The sequence below is a fragment of the Dermacentor variabilis genome, chromosome 1, assembly GCF_050947875.1.
Source record: "Dermacentor variabilis isolate Ectoservices chromosome 1, ASM5094787v1, whole genome shotgun sequence".
In the NCBI taxonomy this organism is placed as follows: domain Eukaryota; kingdom Metazoa; phylum Arthropoda; class Arachnida; order Ixodida; family Ixodidae; genus Dermacentor; species Dermacentor variabilis.
The window spans coordinates 159,256,439-159,276,473 of NC_134568.1; the positions used below are offsets into that span (position 1 = coordinate 159,256,439).

The window sequence follows — 20,035 nt, forward strand, 5'->3', positions numbered from 1 at the left end:
GGAACAAAAAAATTGAAGGGTCTCAATGTGTCCTCGCGATTAAAAGTAGAAAAAATAAATAAGAACGTAGTTACCTTGGCTGGTTTTAGTGTCTTCACTGGATGCTTTGGCGCAGGTGAGAAAAAGCGTTTTTTTTTGTGTAACATGACGGCACGAATGAACCACCACAACGCTTCGTCTTATCGGGCCTCGCTGCGGGCTTTGTCAACTTGTCTGATGGTGTGTTGATTTGTCTCGTTGTATGGCCCGATGTACGACGTCGGAAAACTTAATGAACCTTTGGCGTCAAATATTTATGGGAACATTAAACTTACAAAGTTCCGCAATTGAAAATCTAAAGCACACGTTTGTAAATGTCAATGCACCTTTCACATCAAAAGTTTATGAGAACTTTATACCCATACAGTTGCGAAATTGACATCCACGCGCTCCGTAGATTCCATGATAAAGTGTAGACTCCGCGGCCTCCGCGAGATGCCGCGGCGAGCCCGTTGGCCATCAAAACGCCATTGAAACTTGGTGCATAGATGGGGCTGCTTGCGTTATGTGATTCCCGGTGCATGGGCGTTGCCGCGAAATCCAGCGCGAATTCGCAATTTTCGCGATGAAATGGCTTTTCGAGCGTGAAAAAGACGTTCTAAACAAAATCCAGAATGATTTCCGGCGCCGGGGGTTGCTTTGGTCGGCGGTGCATGGACAGCACGAAAAAATTTCGGGGGGGGGGGGCGCTGAAGCCTCATAAGCACCCTGGCTACGCCCCTGGCCACAGCGTCACTAAGTCGACTGTGTCCGGAGGACAATACGCGCGTCCTCGACTCTCCGTCGCAGGAGCCGAGATGAGTTCGACGAAGCAGGCTTTGTGCCGGAACGCGACACCGCCTACCCGGTCTGCTGCGAGCGGGGGAGTCCCCGAGGGAAAGTAGTTCGAGGCCCCTTCCCACGCGCCGTTCAAGACGCAAGACAATGGGCAACTGGCGGCCGGGCTGCGGGGGTCAGCTAGGGGAATAAAAGGCGCCTTTCCTGACGTAAGCCCCGAGTTCTACGAAGTCCGTCTGACGTCGGTTGAAGACCGTGAACCTGTGCGGAAGTGTGTGTGTGTGTGTGTGTAATCCCTCGCGCAGAGAGGCGACTCGTTTACGATGACTGGTCGAACGTTTCCCTCACCTTGGGATCGAGGGAGGACCGAGTGTTTATAAACCGCTGTTGTGCGGCCGCTCAGTGCACTTTCTCTCACAGTCATGCTAGACTGATGAACTGCAACGTCCTTATGTAGATACTGTAAATAAACCCATATTCATCGTTCTCGATGAGAAGCAGTCCTTCCTTTCAACAACATCCTCAGCGTGGATAAGTTGGACGACGGCATGGGCCAGCTACCTTCTAATTCATGCCCGACTCCAATCTTGACAACTGGTTACGAGCGATGGGATTGAGCCCCCAATCTTAACTGGTGGCAGCGGTGGGATGGACTTTGCGACGTGGTGCTGTGTCTGTGGTGAGTGCTTGGTTCTTGCTTTGACTCCCTAGGCTTCATTTTGTGGTTGTTCTGTTTAGAACAGTAGGGAAGCTAGATTGTTGACTGTTAGCTAGGTTGTGTTTTCCTAGGTAGATTTAGCGAGCAGGACCAAGGCAGTAAAGCAGCAATCATGAAGTTAAGGAGACTGCTGAGAGACGAATTGTTGATTGTTGGTGAGGAACTGGGCCTAGAAGTACGCAAGGAAATGCTAAAATCGGAATTATTGCAGCTAATTTCCGAACAGGCCAGTGAGGAAGAAATTGAAATGGGGTTGGAACTTCTGAAAAAAAAAAAGAGAAGAGCGGGACAGAGAGAGAGGAACGCGAGTTAAGAAAAATGCAACTTGAACTGGAAAGCAAACGTTTGGAGTTGTCTCAAGGAAATGAAGGGGCTCTGGGGCGATCAAGTGACGCAGAATCATACCGCATGGACAGGCTATTAAAGCCATTTGAGGTCGGGACCGACATAGGCTTGTTCCTTAGCAATTTTGAAAGGACTTGCGAGAAGATGAACTTCGGCCCGAGCACATGGCCACAGCGGTTGCTGTCTATGTTGCCGTGCGAGGCGGCGGAAGTAATCGCCAGACTGAGTGCACAGGATGTATATGATTATGCAAAAGTTAAGGCTAGTCTCCTGAAGAAATACCGCCTTTCAGCCGAAGCTTTTCGGCAAAGGATTAGAAGCACAGGCAAGAAAGATAGCGAGGGGTACCCGGAGTTTGCATACGGCTTAAAGGCCAACCTAGTCGAGTGGCTGAAAAGCGCGGAAGCGTACGACAGCAGAGACATGATCATTGAATGCATGTGTCTAGAGCAGTTTTACAAAACAATCCCCCAAGCTGTGAAACTGTGGGTGCAAGACAGAGGGAATGTAAACACTGTGGAAAGGGCTGCTGAATTAGCCGAAGAGTACGCAACGCGTAGAAAGTTGAACGCCGAGGACGGAAATTGGGACGGTCGAAATGGACCGCGGAAACCATTTCCGTTGAAAAAGCGTTCGCAGACTAGACGATCGGAGCCTGTAGAAGTGGAGGAAAAGCCCGCAGAAAAGAGCGAGGAGAAATTTAACGGGGAAACCGCACAAAAGGAACAGAAAAGAAAATTCGAATCTTTTAGACCAATTCGCTGTTACAAATGCCACAAACTGGGACATATCGCTGTGAACTGCGGAAAGCCTAGCGTAGTTTTTTCCTGCATAGATGAAAAGGACGAGAATGTGGAACTTTTAAGGCCATATCTTCACGACCTGCAAGTTAATGGCAAACCATGCCGGGTGCTAAGAGACAGTGCCGCCACGATGGACATTGTCCATCCGTCTTACGTGACGGTAGATGACTTCCCCGGAGAAGTAGCATGGATCAAACAGGTTGTAGAAGAACACAGCGTGTGTCTGCCCACGGCCAAAGTCAAAATCAGTGGACCATTCGGGGAGCTAGTGACCGAAGCTGCAGTTTCCAAATGTTTGTCACTGCAGTGCCCTTACATTTTTTCGAATCGTTCAAATCGGTTACTGCGTGAAAAAGGGCTTAAACTGGGAGAGGGCGTAGGACAGGCATTGATGCGAGGCCAAGCTCGTAAAATCGCGTCGCTTTCGACTGAAAATGCACCAGCTGCTCCAGCGGAAGCAGCAAAAGAGATAACTTCAATAACCGAATGCGAGCTGGGATCTAGGGATGAAAAAACGGTTGAGGAAAGCCCGCCAGCTGACCAGCTCAATGAGAGCGTATCGCTAGGGTGTCAAAGTTCACTCCTGCAGGAAGAGCCCGCTGATGCACTCGCAAGCGAGACATGGTCATTGTTATCACCGGCCTCAAAGAACTTTGATCAGCTCTTACGTGTGGACAGATTCACTGGCAGCCGAGCAAAAGAATAATGACAGCTTAGCTAAATTACATCACACAGCTAAAGAAGGCATTGCTAGACGCAGCGTGACGATACATGAGAGAGGAGGATTGTTGTATCGGCACTACAGAGATCGAAAGGGTAGGATTTTAGATCAGTTAGTCGTACTTACTAAGTACAGGGAGGACCTTTTGAGTCTCTGTCATGGAAATGGGTGGTCCGGCCACCTAGGCATAAACAAATCAAAGGAAAGATTGCTTATGGAATACTACTGGCCTGGCTGTTTCAAAGACGTAGAAAACTTTGTAAGATCATGCGACGCCTGCCAGCGCTCGGGTAAACCAGGAGAGACATGGAAAGCTCCACTAAAGGTAGTGCCCTTAATAACAGAACCTTTCAGACGACTTGTGATAGACACGGTAGGGCCTCTACCAAAAACTAAATCGGGTTACAGGTACTTGTTTACCATGCTGTGTCCGGCTACAAAGTTTCCAGCAGCAATCCCTCTGAAAGAGCTCAGCTCCACCGAAGTAGTAGACGCGCTTTTGACAGTGTTTGCACGAGTTGGGTTTCCAGCTGAAATTCAGGCGGATCAAGGGTCAGTATTCACCAGCGCACTGACTTCCACTTTCTTGCAAAAGTGCGGGGTAAAGTTAATACACAGTTCCGTCTATCACCCTCAGTCAAACAGTGTAGAGAGGTGGCATTCAGTGCTTAAGCGAGTTTTGCGGGCGCTATGTTACGAGCACAAGGAGGACTGGGAGAATTGTGTTCCGGCCACTTTGTTTGCTTTGCGAACGGTTCCACATGAGGCTACAGGGTACTCGCCAGCAGAACTAGTGTATGGGAGGACACTCCGTTCTCCACTGAGAATGTTAAGAGAGATGTGGGAGGAAAGAGGAGAGAGTCCAACAGTGGTAGAATACGTGCTAAATCTTCTGGAACGGCTAAGCGCAACCCAAGAACTAGTCGGAAAGAACATGGGAGTAGCTCAAAAGAATGCCAAATTCTATTACGACAAGAATGCGAGGCTTCGTACGTTTAACGCCGGAGACCAGGTAATGATCCTCAAACCTTCAAGAAAGAACAAGCTTGAAGTTCACTGGGACGGGCCCGTTAAAGTATTGCAAAAGCTTTCAGATACTAAGTGTGCTCTGAAAATGCCCGGTCGCAGGAAGGAGGTGAGGATATATCACTGCAATTTGATGAAGCCGTATGTAGAGAGGAGCGGAGTCGTTAATTATACCATCAAAGAGCAGGATGGCACTAGTACCAAGTTTAAGGAGTATAGGGCGACCTCCAACTCTGAAATCGGCCTAGAAGAAGTAGTAAAACATTCGGTAAGCTCGCACGCTCTAAGACCTGAGCAGCTAGATGAGCTAAAAGAGGTATTAGGGGAATATCTCGACAGATTCAGCGATCGGCCGGGTAGAACCGAACTAATAACGCATGAAATAGAGCTGACATCAACCGAACCCGTAAGATCAAAGCCTTAGAGGGTGTCTCCAAGACAGAGAGAGATTATGGAGGCAGAGATACAGCGCATGCTAGAGTTGGGAGTTATTGAGCCCGCTGAAAGTGACTACACGTCACCACTAATACTGGTAGAAACCTCTAAGAAGGACCCTCGTCCGTGTGTTGACTACAGGAAGTTAAATGCCATCACTAGGGATCAGCTGTACCCGATACCCAACATTGAGGAACGAATTGAGAGTTAGCGCTGCTAAATACATTTCAACTATAGATCTTGTGCGGGGGTACTGGCAAGTTCCCCTTTCAGAAAGTGCCAGCCGCTATGCCGCATTCATCTCACCTTTAGGCACTTTTCGCCCTCTCGCACTCAGCTTCGGGCTGAAGAACGTGCTGTTTAGCTTCTCTAAGTTAATGGATATTGTCCTGAAAAACTTGCTTGAGTTCGCCTTGCCATATCTTGATGATGTAGCAATTTTTTCGGACAGCTGGGAACAACACGTATCGCATCTCAAACAGGTGTTCTCACGGTTGAGGGAATCCGGCTTAACAATGAAAGCGGAAAAGTGTAGATTTGGTTGTTCACATGTTACTTATCTGGGCCATGTTGTCGGCCAGGGCATGAGACGGCCGGCCGAGCTGAAAATAGCTACAATTGGAGAATTTTCTCAGCCGCGCACGAAGACAGACCTTCGTTCATTTTTAGGACTTGTGGGGTACTATCACCGGTACATTCCGAATTGCTCGCAAATGGCAAGTCCATTAACGGACGCCCTCCGAAAGGGAACACCGAGTAGCGTACACTGGGATAAGGACAAAGAGAACGCTTTCCAAAGTTTGAAAACGCTATTGGTTTCTCGTCCTGTGCTTCGCGCGCCAGACTACAGAAAGGAAATCACAGTTCAATGTGACGCAAGAGACAGAGGTATGGTCGTGGTACTTAGTCAGGTCGGCGACGATAACGAGGAGCATCCTATCCTCTATGCCAGCCGTAAACTAGCTTTAAGAGAGGAAGCATACAGCGCTTCAGAGAAGGAATGCGCTTGTTTAGTTTGGGCCGCCTAGAAGTTGTGTTACTTGTACGGAGCGAGGTTCATCTTCGAGACCGACCACTGTCCTCTGACGTGGCTCAATAAAATGTCACACAAAAATGGCCGCTGGCTCCGATGGAGTCTCACTCTCCAAGAGTACAACTTCTCCGTTAGATATAAGAAGGGAAAGTTGCATAGCAATGCGGATGGCTTGAGCAGGGTAATTTGAATTCTGCGTTTAAGGGTCCCGCCTAAAGTTTAGGATTATTATTGTTAATTTTGTTAAGCCAAGAACATCCCCTCTCAATTAGCAGGATTCCCTCCATGATTGCTGCATTTGTCAGCACAGATTGCTTCAAAAATTGGCATAGCGAAATGCAGCATTTTTTGTTTCTGCACTTATGTTTTCTTTGAAGCCTAGCGGTTCTAAAGTGAGATCCAAGGTACGTCATATCGGCGCAGAGCCATGTTGTGGGGTTCGTTTTGCAGTTGCCTGTCCTTGTTGGATGGTTTGGGGCGGTGACATCATTACACAAGTGGTCACTGTGAGCCAAGGCATCACCCCCTGGCCACCTGCCGTTCTGTTCCTGCCCAGCGGTTGTCAGCACTGGACAGTCGAGATTTTCCGGGCCATGGAGGCGCTGTTAAGAACGGCCTGCTGAGGTGCAAGTTTTCCCAGCCAGTTGCGACAGCGGCGTCAAACTTTTCCTGGAAGGCCGCCGCAACCCTCTAGCCACGGCGTCACTAAGTCGACTGTGTCCGGAGGACAATACGCGCGTCCTCGACTCTCCGTCGCAGGAGCCGAGGTGAGTTCGACGAAGCAGGCTTTGTGCCGGAACACGACACCGCCTACCTGGTCTGCTGCGAGCGGGGAAGTCCCCGAGGGAACGTAGTTCGAGGCCCTTCCCACGTGACGTTCAAGACGCAAGACAATGGGCAACCGGCTGCGCTGCGGGGGTCAGCTCGGGGAATAAAAGGCGCCTTTCCTGAAGTAAGCCCCGAGTTCTACAAAGTCTGTCTGACGTCGGTTGAGGACCGTGAACCTGTGCGAAAGTGTGTGTGTGTGTAATCCCTCGCGCAGAGAGGCGACTCGTTGACGATGGCTGATCGAACGTTTCCCTCACCTTGGGATCGAGGGAGGACCGAGTGTGTATAAACCGCTGTTGTGCGGCCGCTCAGTATACTTTCTCTAGCAGTCATGCTAGACTGATGAACTGCAACGTACTTATGTACATACTGTAAATAAACCCATATTCCTCGTTCTCGATGAGAAGCAGTCCTTCCCTTCAACAATGTCCTCAGCGTGGACAAGTTGGACGACGGCATGGGCCAGCTACCTTCTAATTCATGCTAGACTCCAATCTTGACAACTGATTACGAGCGATGGGATTGAGCCCCCAATCCTCACATGGTGCTGTAGGCGACAAATAGCTGTCACCTGGCTATTGCACTCTTGGTACTATTACAAATCTGTTCGTAAAAAAAAAAAACCTGTCCATCCAGCAGTGTGGTATTAGAGACCGCATTGCCGCCAATTCGCACCAACTGATATATTGCCCCTAGGGGACAAGCAGCTGTACCGATGGAATCCACTCTTAGAGCACCAATAAATCGTATACAGAACCCGTAAGATTTCTCTATTAGACTAATAAAAGCTTATTAGTATTTTTGCTTTGGTTAATATCGAGTGTACCACCGAATATATAGAATTTCTGAAGAAAGTGAAATATGAAAGTAAGGTGAAGTCCATATGGATAAACAAATAAATGAAAAGGAATACTCATTTGCGTTATTTGATTCATCCAATGCCATTAATAACTGTATGTGAGGTCAACAGCCTGCAATTCATAGACTATTCAGTTATCTGGTGCACCGTGATAATGGCAGTAATGAAACAACGGAACATCACGTCGCCACCTGCACGTATAGATTGTTATGTTCTGTTAAGGCGCTAAATTTATACTACAGGGCCGCACATGGTTTTAAAAGCATTCAAACATGGTGAGGTATGCGGTATATACACGCCTCAGCAACGAGAGATTGCCCAAATCGAGGCAACCGTTCGCGTAGGGTGAGGGTAAGGCGTGGCATGCGTATGTGTAACGACTGGAAAGTATGCTGTGCAGTGTCTTCCACCGTGGTGTCCGCTCAGGACCTGCGCCACCATGCAGTCGCGGTCCTTTATACCCGCCGCGGTGGCTCAGTATGTGCTGCTCGGCTGCTGAGGTCGAAGGCTTCTATTCCCGGCCGCGGCGGCCGCACTCTGCAGGCGAACAGCATGCAAAAGACGCTCGCGCACTTAGATGCACGCAAAAGAACTCCAGGGTGTCGAAATTAGTCCCGAGCCCCCTTCTGCGGCGTCCTTAATAGCCCGTGCGTCGCTTTGAATCAATGAATGAACTAGGTTTTATTATTATTAGACAAGATACAGTACGAGGAAATGTTATACAGGAGGAGGTCCCGAGGTCAGAGACTAATGGGACCTCCTTTACAGCGTATAAGTAAAAAATATAAACAGTTGCACCAATTTACGTTTAAAAAATTACAAGAAGTAGCTTACTCAGTATTGGTTTAGGATAGTACTAATACAAATTATGTCAAGTACAGACATGCAAGTACATGGAACATGTGTTCGTACATACAGCGTATAAAAATACGCAACATAATAAAATATTATTATTACAAGGGTTGTCCATAAAATAAGGTTCCCAATGATTTTCCCAAGGAAACATATGCTTAATGACATTGAACAATAAATTTTTGGAAAGCTTAGACTTTCCTCTATTTTTCGACATAATCGCCGTTGAGATCAATGAATTTCTGCATGCGGTGTACCATCTTCTTTATGCCTCAATCGTAGAACTCTCCTGCCGCGCCGTGAAGGTATACCTTAAAACCTCTTCTTTCAGCTCCTCTCCGGTTCTGAAATGCGTCCCACCCAGGTGTTTCTTCAATTCAAGGAAGAGATGGTAGTCACTTGGAGCTATGTCTGGGTTGTAGGGCAGGTGTGTAACAGTATCCCATCCAAATTTGTTGATGAGATCGTTTGTTACACGGGCGATGTGCGGACGAGCGTTGTTCTGATGGAAACGCACTCTCTTCGTGAGCACGCCTCTTCTCTTGTTTTGAATCGCGCGACGAAGGTTCTGCAACATCTCACAGTAGCGGTCTCCATTGATTATTGTACCGGCAGGCATGAATTCTCACAACAATAACCTCTTCCTGTCCCAAAAGACGCTCGCCATCACATTGCCGGCAGACAGCGCTTGTTTGAATTTCCGCGGCTTCGGCGACTCTGGATGTTTCCACTGACGGGATTGTTGTTTCGTTACCGGTGTGTAGTAGACCCGGATCTCGTTCCCAGTAACAATAGAGTCCAATAATTCCTCGCCATTGGTTTCGTAGGCCTGAAGAAATTCGCGGGCCGCTTCAACACGTTGACGTTTGTGGCGTTTCGTAAGCATTCTCGGGACCCGGCCACCTTGCACAAACCTTGGCATACCCTAAGTGGTCTGTCAAAATTTTGTCAATGCAGGTCTTGCTGATCCCAGGGATCATCTCGCAGAGCTCCCGAACTCTCACCCTTCCTGAAGCTCCTTGGGAACCTTACTTTATGGACAACCCTTCACGAAGACTTCGAGTGCAGCCTTCCGCGTCGGATTTAACAAAGTGGCGTCTACAGTGGCGATCTGCATCTACAGACGCAGATCGTCGTTATCGTCAAATATTGTGAAAAAGGTGCATCGCTGATATGAAATGATGTCAAAACGTAGCAAAACATACATATCTGCGCATATGTGCCGTGTTGTTCCACCCCGACACAAGTCAATATGAGCGGCCTAACCACTTAAACAACGGCAACTGTGATCCAGATAACATATTACGGGCTGTTCATTTATCTCTGATTCTAGCTTTTCTTTAACTACATCATACTCACAGTTTGCGCCTGCCATAAAACATTATTAGAGAAAAATGTGTTCGCGTAAATTAAATGCTCATTTATACGACGTGTTGTTCTTTCGCGAAAACGCGGATGCCATCACTGACACCGTTGGTATAACTGAGCGAGACGGTTGTTTATGCTGCTGTATACCGAATGCACCGTATCTTGTTTCCTGTTTGAAGCAGAGGTAAACAGTACATCTCTGGAATTGAGAAATGTGTCAGCATACCAACATGTACAGACTCACCCACAGTGGCGTAGCTAGGTCATCTGGCACCCGCGGCCCTTAGCTCTCCTGTCACCCCCCCCCCCCCGCCCCGTATAGTCGAGGAAGGCGAGGATATCGACAATTTTCGGGTGTCTTCAGACGTATATGACCCCCCCCCCTACTGGCCCCGTGCACCCGGGACACACGCCCCCCCCCCCCCCCCCCCCCCTGCTACGCCACTGCTCACCCATCTACGTAGCGAATGCGACCGCGGCAGCATATACGTACGTGTACGGTGACAGATGTTGGCAGAGCACCGTGTCGCCGCTTGCCGCTTATTGTGTAGGCACCGTGCGAAGTGTAGTTGATTTCAAATCGCTAAGGACAGAACTGAACTATAAAAGCAGTTTTCTTCGTCCTAACTGCTTACATTTCAGTTCAAGTTCGCTGGCAGTGGGTGCACGACCACGACGGAACCAGGCTTAACCTTCGCTGAACAGGATCAACATTGGCTCAAACTTCATGTGCACGGCTTGAGAGGGTTGAAGCTTGCGCATTTCAATTTCGTAGGTATGTTTTGACTCACTTTGAGCGCGATTAATTACATATACAAACGAAGGCGCTGTCGCTGTGCCGCTTTGTCAGTTCGATGGCCGATTACGCATGGGTTCGGTCGAGCGATGGTCGGCACTGATTTTGTCGGTGCCGCTGACAAGAAAGCCCGTCGCAGCGCGACAACTCGCGTTCGTCCGTTGCTTCGTTGTCAGCCTGGTATAATAAAATGCTTTCAGTGACTGAATAGTCGGTCAAGCGTTGACGTGAGCGTCTTGTCGATCGCATATCGACCCAGTGTTACCGCGCCTTAAACGAGTACGTGAAGTCTGGCACGCGCTGCCACCACCAGCAAGTGAGGACCGACGCTGCAGGAAGACTTCATCAGCAACGTGATGTTTTTAAGTGTCGCCCAAGTTTAACGCACGGGTTTTTTCGTTAAATTTGCCAGCCATCAATGAAAGGCGGGAACTACCTGGCTCACGGTGTATAGTCCGAACCGCTCGGACGAACCCCTGGCCGCTTTCTGTGTTAAAGTGTAGTTGCAGTCTTACGCTACGCACGTTTTCGGCACCGCAATGACGTCGAGCTGCCAGTGGAGTTTCAACGCGGTACATGGCACGAGTGTTTGCAGGAGCGCGTTCGAGCGCTTATAGTATTTTTGGGGGACTTTCCGGCGCGCATCGACGCGCGCGACCCTTCCAAAACGTTTCGCGACTAATCCGCTAGGGCAGGGCGCATGCGCCGTAGCGCCATGAAAAGAAAGAAAGGCGGATTTTGCGTGCATTTGCAGGCTTCTTTCACGCTCGGAAAAACATTTTCATGTAGCACGTACTGAGCAACAGAAAGCTGTATCGGGAGTTTTGCATGTCGCTCTACGATTTTCTCATTGACAGTTTTAATCTAACTATAATATTTGAGAATATGATTAATTATTCAAGACTAATGATCTAATTAGGCGGAATGAAAAAATATAATTTTAGTATCTCCAAGCGAGGGCAAACAACATTACCTTTGTTCTGTCCAGCTACGTAGCATTTACATATTTTTAATGTTTGGCTGAAGTGACGTGGGACACCCTGTATACAGCTTCGCTGTAGAAAGATAAAAATTCGCAGTTTCGGCCGTAAGGCGAAGCACTGATTGCGACAGCAAATTAGTGGATAGTTGTGCGAAGTAAGGATAGCAGATTTAGCGGCCGTATAAACTTGTAAACGTTCGGTTACTAACCAAATTAACAATGATAGAATATGTAAGCGTGACTGAACGAGGACGTAGGAAGAAACAGACACACAGAGACAGCGCTGTCTTTGTGTGTCTGTTTCTTCCTACGTCCCTGTTCAGTCCCTCTTACACATTGCATTTTTCCCCTCTTCTTCTTTCTCCTTTTATTCCCTTTGCCCCTTTCCCCAGCACAGGGTAGCCAGCCGGTACTTACACTGGCTAACCTCCCTGTCTTTCCTCTCCTTTGTCTCCTCCTCCTCCTTACACATTCTCTGATAGATTCAAACCAACGAGCCCGCCAACGTATTTTCACTAAATTGGCAAGCATGGTGTGAAGCGCGCACAGGTAAACATGAACACGTCTTGCTCGATGAGCACGGAAACTCGCTGTCAAAATGCTGGAGTGAGGAATCGCGGCAGCAGCAAGTGAATGGACCTTCGTGCATCTCTCGCTTCAACGCGAATGAAACGTCTAAAGCACAGCGATACGAAGCTACCGGCACCGCGCGCGCTCTGCAAATATCGCAGATCGCTTTGGAGATGAGGCCCACGCAGACGCGCACTTTGGCCACGTCGCAGATCTCTTTCAATAAAACCCCTTAAACTTCGTAAAGTAGTGCCACTCTCCTCCGCCTTCACTTCTCCTCGTTTCTCCTCTCTTTCGTGCTCCTTCCTCGACCTTGGCGCCACCTACATTGCTCGAGCGTAGCAACGGCGCCAACATGCGCTCCTCGCCACTCCGTAGGCGCTTCTCGAGCAAAACTGGCGCTGAAGCAAGGCGCGTGGGCCCACGTGATGCTATTAGGCCAATAGCGGCGTCGGCCTCGGCCCGAGCGCGCGAGGAGGAGGCGGCATTCTTCAAAGCGTGGCAGTACTTTACGAAGTTTAAGGGGCTTTATCTTTCAAGACACATAGCGCCGGCAATGCGTCTCTACGGCGTCCGCCAATCGCGTGCCCAACGCCGTAGTAGGCGCCGCGCTTGTCTCCACTCTGTACGGAGCGGTGGGCGAGGAGGATATCGAGCAGCCGCCGGAGAAGAAGGCCCCTCCTCCCTCACCTGACCCTCCTGTCTCGTGCGCGACAGGAGAGGGCGCGCTTCCGGCCCCCGTTCCTCGCTCGCGCACGCGAGATTGAACCGCGTTCGCCAGCTCACCCTCGCACGCTTTCACTCTCACATACAGCATACGGCGCGCGGCGACGGTTTTACCGCCCTTGGCCTTTATACGGAATCCGACGGCGACGCCTACGGCAGAAATGCGCCTGGAGTGTCCGCATAATTGCTAAGGCAATAAAAGAAAGAGAAAAAGGAGAATGAAGGGAGAGAAAAAAATGAAAGGACGCGGGATTTGTGACATAATCGTCACGTGGCTCCTCGGCTCCGACGTTGGTGAAAGCCCAGCAAGGACGGTTTGGAGTGCGCACGTACTACAGACTGGCTGTGGGCGCTGGCAACGGCGCTAGTTGAAACAAGGGAAGACAACCTCTGCTGTGGGGAGGGAGCTCGCCTCCGCGCACGAACGTCTTGCAACATTTCATTTGCTTATATCTCAGCCACTCCAACACCCTTTAAAAATGCAGTAGAACGCTCCCTGAACGGCATGTTGCAACTTTTCACGTATAACCTAAATTTCTGTAGATTCTTTCTACACTTTTTACTGTGGTACATCAAGCGTTCAAATTTTTTTGTGTAGTCACCGACAGGCAAGTTAGAACGCTGTGGCAAGCGTCTCTCAAAAGCAATCTTTATAGACGCGCCAACGAATTACCCTGTCCCAGTCATCCTCTCCTTCCTTATCCTAGGTATGCATAACGCAATCTTCGCCTTGCGTATAGGCACTTAATTCGTTGTCGTGAAACTCCTCACAAACATGGGGTAGTCCTTTGTTCGTCATATGCGAGTGTTATAGCCATTTTTATGAAGCTATCAACGGGCCTTTCCGACCTATCGCGCTGCCTCTTCTCGGCGGTAGGTGCACCTCTACGATACTAGCGGGCTTTTGCATCAAGGCATGCGTCCGTGTTTGGGTGCCACCTCTTGGGCTCAAGAGTGACGAACACTGCACACGCTCCTCCGGACGCACATGCGGGTGCGCTTTGGTTCAGCGTGATAAACCTTAATTACCGTTCGGCTATGAAAATGTACACACTGGAGAACAAAGCATGAACGAGACACGTGTCTTCGTTATGTACAAGAGTGCAACACTTAGTTGGTGTATTAGTCGCAATCGGGAGTCTGAATGTATCACCTTTAAAATGATCGAACGGCTCCGTAAGCTTGATCACGATCTAGATACACGGCCATAAAGGTAAAACGAATGTCCAGTGTAGCACGTGGTAAGCTCGTTAAGCAGTATAGTCTATGGGAAGAGCGACCGGCTGTGCACTGCAGGTGAGACAGTCTGCGGTTGAGGGGATAATTAAGTGTCTCTGTGGCACCGCAGAAGGCACAGGATGGACCGGTTGAAGCAGGTCCTTGTTCGCGCAACTGCTCGGCCGCCTATTGCCCTTGCACGAAGCTTAAGTAGCATAACCCCGAGGCAAAAAAGGTAAACACGTGGAGAAAATGACCTGGTGACTGACACTAAGTATTAGAGCGTTGTCCGAGAATGTGGCGCTGGATCAGAAGACGAGCACCATCAAGATGACAGGAAACCTTTGGACTAATTCTGTAATCATTTGCCCGAGAAGGCACTCAGTCAGCCTCCTTATTGCTAGCGATAAATACATGCGATGGTATCCATTCGCCGAATGAGAATACACCCAGGTGCGCAATCACGGAAGCACTTTTAGAACTGCAGCGCGTCATATACAGGATGTCCCACGTAACTTGAGCCAAACATTAGAAATATGCAAGTGTCACGTAGCTGGACAAAAGCAAGGTAATATTGTTTTTGGTCGCTTGGAGATACTCAAACTATATTTTTTTCATTCTACCTAATTACATAATTAGTCTTAATTAATGATTCAACTTCTCAAATATTATAGTTAGATGAAAAGTGTCTGTGAGAAAGTTCTAGAGCAACATGACAAACTCCCAACACAGCTTTATGTTGCTGAATACGTGCTACGTAAAAGTGTTTTCCCGAGCGTGAAAGAAGCTCGCGAATGCACACAAAGTTCCTCGAGCGGTCAGTTGCGTGCCAATTATTCGCGGGCTTCTTTCACGCTCGGAAAAACACTTTTATGTAGCGCGTATTAAGCAACAGAAAGCTGTATCGGGAGTTTGTCATGTTGCTCTAGAACTTTCTCAGTGACATTTTTCATTTAATTATAATATTTGATAAGTTGATTAATTAACTAAGACTAATTATGTAATTAGGTAGAATGAAAAAAAAGAAATAGTTTGAGTATCTCCAAGCGACCAAAAACAACATTCGCTTGTTTCTGTCCAGCTACGAGGCACTTGCATATATTTAATGTTTGGCTCAAGTTGGCTCAAGGCCGCCATTGGAATCTGAACCTGGCAACGTTTAACGTTAGAACGCTATCTAGTGAGGCGAGTCTAGCAGTGTTATTGGAGGAATTAGAGGGTAGTAAATGGGATATAATAGGGCTCAGTGAGGTTAGGAGGACAAAAGAAGCATATACAGTGCTAAAAAGCGGGCATGTACTGTGTTACCGGGGCTTAGCAGAGAGACGAGAACTAGGAGTCGGATTCCTGATTAATAAGGAAATAGCTGGTAACATACAGGAATTCTATAGCATTAACGAGAGGGTGGCAGGTCTTGTTGTGAAGCTTAATAAGAGGTACAAATTGAAGGTGGTACAAGTCTATGCCCCTACATGCAGTCGTGATGACCAGGAAGTCGAAAGCTTTTATGAAGACGTGGAATCGGCGATGGGTAAAGTCAAAACAAAATACACTATACTGATGGGCGACTTCAATGCCAGGGTAGGCAAGAAGCAGGCTGGAGACAAGTCAGTGGGGGAATATGGCATAGGCTCTAGGAATAGCAGAGGAGAATTATTAGTAGAGTTTGCAGAACAGAATAATATGCGGATAATGAACACCTTTTTCCGCAAGCGGGTTAGTCGAAAGTGGACGTGGAGGAGGCCGAATGGTGAGACTAGAAATGAAATCGGCTTCATACTCTGCGCGAACCCTGGCATCATACAAGATGTAGACGTGCTCGGCAAGGTACGCTGCAGTGACCATAGAATGGTAAGAACTCGAATTAGCCTAGACTTGAGGAGGGAACGGAAGAAACTGGTACACAAGAAGCCAATCAATGAGTTAGCGGTAAGAGGGAAACTAGAGGAATTCTGGATCAAGCTACAGAACAGGTACTCGGCTTTAACTCAGGAAGAGGACCTTAGAGTTACAGCAATGAACGACAATCTCATGGGCATCATGAAGGAGTGCGCAATAGAAGTCGGTGGTAACTCCGTTATACAGGAAACCAGTAAGCTATCGCAGGAGACGAAAGATCTGATCAAGAAACGCCAATGTATGAAAGCCTCTAACCCTACAGCTAGAATAGAACTGGCAGAACTTTCTAAGTTAATCAACAAGCGTAAGACAGCGGACATCAGAAACTATAATATGGATAGAATTTAACAGGCTCTCAGGAACGGAGGAAGCCTAAAAACAGTGAAGAAGAAACTAGGAATAGGCAAGAATCAGATGTGTGCGTTAAGAGACAAAGCCGGCAATATCGTTACTAATATGGATGAGATATTTCAAGTGGCTGAGGAGTTCTATAGAGATTTATACAGTACCAGTGGCACCCACGACGATAGTGGAAGAGAGAATAGCCTAGAGGAATTCGAAATCCCACAGGTAACGCCAGAAGAAGTAAAAAAAGCCTTAGGAGCTATGCAAAGGGGGAAGGCAGCTGGGGAGGATCGGGTAACAGCAGATTTGTTGAAGGATGGTGGTCAGATTGTTCTAGAGAAACTGGCCACCCTGTATACGCAATGCCTCATAACCTCGAGCGTACCGGAATCTTGGAAGAACGCTAACATAATCCTAATCCATAAGAAAGGGGACGCCAAAGACTTGAAAAATTATAGACCGATCAGCTTACTGTCCGTTGCCTACAAAGTATTTACTAAGGTAATTGCAAATAGAATTAGGAACACCTTAGACTTCCGTCAACCAAAGGACCAGGCAGGATTCCGTAAAGGCTACTCAACAATAGACCATATTCACACTGTCAATCAAGTGATAGAGAAATGTGCAGAATATAACCAACCCTTATATATAGCTTTCATTGATTACGAGAAAGCGTTTGATTCAGTCGAAACCTCAGCAGTCATGGAGGCATTACGGAATCAGGGTGTAGATGAGCCATATTTAAAAATACTGGAAGATATCTATAGCGGCTCCACAGCCACCGTAGTCCTCCACAAAGAAAGCAACAAAATCCCTATAAAGAAAGGCGTCAGACAGGGAGATACGATATCTCCAATGCTATTCACAGCATGTTTACAGGAGGTATTCAGAGGCCTGGAGTGGGAAGAATTGGGGATAAAAGTTGATGGAGAATACCTTAGCAACTTGCGATTCGCTGATGATATTGCCTTGCTTAGTAACTCAGGAGACCAATTGCAATGCAAGCTCACTGACCTGGAGAGGCAAAGCAGAAGGGTGGGTCTGAAAATTAATCTGCAGAAAACTAAAGTATTGTTTAACAGTCTCGGAAGAGAACAGCAGTTTACGATAGGTAGCGAAGCACTGGAAGTGGTAAGGGAATACATCTACTTAGGGCAGGTAATGACCACGGATCCGGATCATGAGACTGAAATAACCAGAAGAATAAGAATGGGCTGGGGTGCGTTTGGCAGGCATTCTCAAATCATGAACAGCAGGTTGCCACTATCCCTCAAAAGGAAAGTGTATAACAGCTGTGTGTTACCAGTACTCACATATGGGGCAGAAACCTGGAGGCTTACGAAAAGGGTTCTGCTGAAATTGAGGACGACGCAACGAGCTATGGAAAGAAGAATGATGGGTGTAACGTTAAGGGATAAGAAAAGAGCAGATTGGGTGAGGCAACAAACGCGGGTAAACGACATCCTAGTTGAAATCAAGAAAAAGAAATGGGCATGGGCAGGACATGTAATGAGGAGGGAAGATAACCGATGGTCATTAAGGGTTACGGACTGGATTCCAAGGGAAGGGAAGCGTAGCAGGGGGCGGCAGAAAGTTAGGTGGGCGGATGAAATTAAGACGTTTGCAGGGACAACATGGCCACAATTAGTACATGACCGGGGTAGTTGGAGAAGTATGGGAGAGGCCTTTGCCCTGCAGTGGGCGTAACTAGGCTGATGATGATGATGACGTGGGGCACCCTGCATACAGCAGTCATTGTGCTGCCGTAAGCGACTAGCGCTGCGCGTGAATCATCCAGAAGAACAACCTCTAACTTACAATAGAATAAGCGCCAAAATTGACGACACAACAACCTCTAAACTGTAAATTGCGCGTGCTGCGTCGATGGCTGCTAACTTAACAGTTGTGATGGAGGCTTAGCTATTCATTGTCGTGGAATGCTTCAACATAAACAATGTCATCACATACATTACATGAACTTATAGTCTACGCAACATAACAATGGCACCTACATAACGTAACATATCTGCATAAATTCAACATCCCATAACGTCAACGCATTTGGCACCAGCACGAGCATCCAGATGAAAGAAGCTTCGCGCCCACCGATTACCATAGTGCGTGGAAGCTGCATAATTTTTTATGCTGCCGAGCCGTGATGTTAAAGAGATAGCGGGATTCCGAGATCATAACTGCTTAGCGCACTAAAAAGCTGACGTGGTATAAAGGCATGTCAGGTGTTTCAGTCGCCACTGTCTCTGATTGTTAAAAGTAGAGAATTTGAGAGTATGTTAATTTTGCTGACCAAGCTTCACAGCAGTGGCGGACGTCAGAATTTGTGGGGTAATCGTTAGTACGATTTGGGAATAAGAAGCTTTTCACTAAATAAGTTTTCAATTATTCAGTCTTTATAATTAAGTTTTCGCCTATGTCGAAGAATGATAGCCAACCAGCGTTGGTGAAATAATCAACGTTCTCAACGTTCAACGTGCACACTTATCATTGACGCTCATTGCATGTGGTCCACAGTAAGTGTTCATTGAATGTAGGTACCCCTCCCCTCCAGCATTTTGCACATGACTCGGCTCACCAACCCGCAACATAGATTTTACTTACCTGGAGGAACCGAGTAGATCATCCTGGGAGCGTCGATTACTCTTCACGCGCGCTATGACCCTTGGCGGCGTTGCCCCAGGCGGTTGATGGACATAGCAGTCCAAGCCACCTAAAGCGTCGGTCCCGTCAAGGACTGCAGGTGATCAGCGTTGTGCACCTGCGGCACAAGATTGTTCGGTACGGGCACACCAGACGACTCAAGCAGTCGGATCAGCGAAATGGAGAGTGGCTCGGAGAAGACTCGACCAGCCTTGACTCCCGAGAACTGTCCTCGTTTCGTCCGTGGCTATGCGCGCCAGTGCCGTTCTTCACGTTCCGGTATGTTAAGCGTCGCCGCGTTGCTACAGTTCGCCAAGCGTAAATCCTGAAACGTTGCCGCTGAGCAAGCGAGCACAGCTGAACTGCTGTCACGAGCGGTTATGCAATCGTTCGGACCGCGGAAAACAGCGGGGCCGGTTTGACGCCGCTCAGCGCTCGGGTGCCACTCTGTCTCCCACGGTGGCCGTGAGCGACAATGAAATCGGCAAGGCAAAGTGGAAGGCGCACGTCGACTGTTCAACTGACGGAGGAAGCTCGCAAACAAGAGCAGCGTCTTCAGCCTCCGGGGCACGCCTGCGCGACCAGGGCGTCTGGGCAGCAGTGGGAACGAGGCATCCGTAAATGACAGGCCTGTCAGAGGACGGGGGAACCTGCCGGCCGCCTGTTCCCGCGCGCGCCGTTGTTCTCTAGCGAGCGCCTCTTGCAGCCTTGGGCTCGCCGTGCCAACGAATGCCACCCGGAGAAAGGAGGAGGGGGTCCCTAAATAACAACGCCGCTCCGTACAAGAAGAGGCGGCAGAAGAAGAAAAAAAGAAGTCAGAAAGACGTTATAGCTTATTTTACTTTCACTCCTGTTTTTGCGCTGCTCTACTGTGGCTTTCCTTCTTCCGTACTGCTTCATTCACTGGATCATTGCTTACGCACCGGAGCTGAGAACGATCCAGCCTCAACTGACGCTTGACGAGCCCTGCGCTTGCGCCGCACTCCCCTTCCCTTTTTCACTTCCTGCCCGTGCATACGAGACTGTTTGTCCAGCGTCTG

At 48.4% G+C, this 20,035-nt stretch overlaps 1 protein-coding gene across 2 annotated transcripts in view; it reads right to left on the bottom strand.

Annotated features, from left to right (window-relative positions):
* LOC142587413 (plasmolipin-like) overlaps window positions 1-19,528 on the bottom strand; it is a 162,158-nt gene extending 142,630 nt beyond the window's left edge. The window contains exon 1 of one of the 2 annotated variants that reach the window (XM_075698438.1): window positions 18,957-19,528. In XM_075698438.1, the coding sequence (XP_075554553.1) occupies window positions 18,957-18,978 (22 nt within the window). In that variant the 5' untranslated portion in view covers window positions 18,979-19,528. The remainder of the gene's footprint in view (window positions 1-18,956) is intronic. The other variant, XM_075698415.1, reaches the window with a different exon arrangement.
* Between the last annotated feature and the right edge of the window lie 507 nt (window positions 19,529-20,035).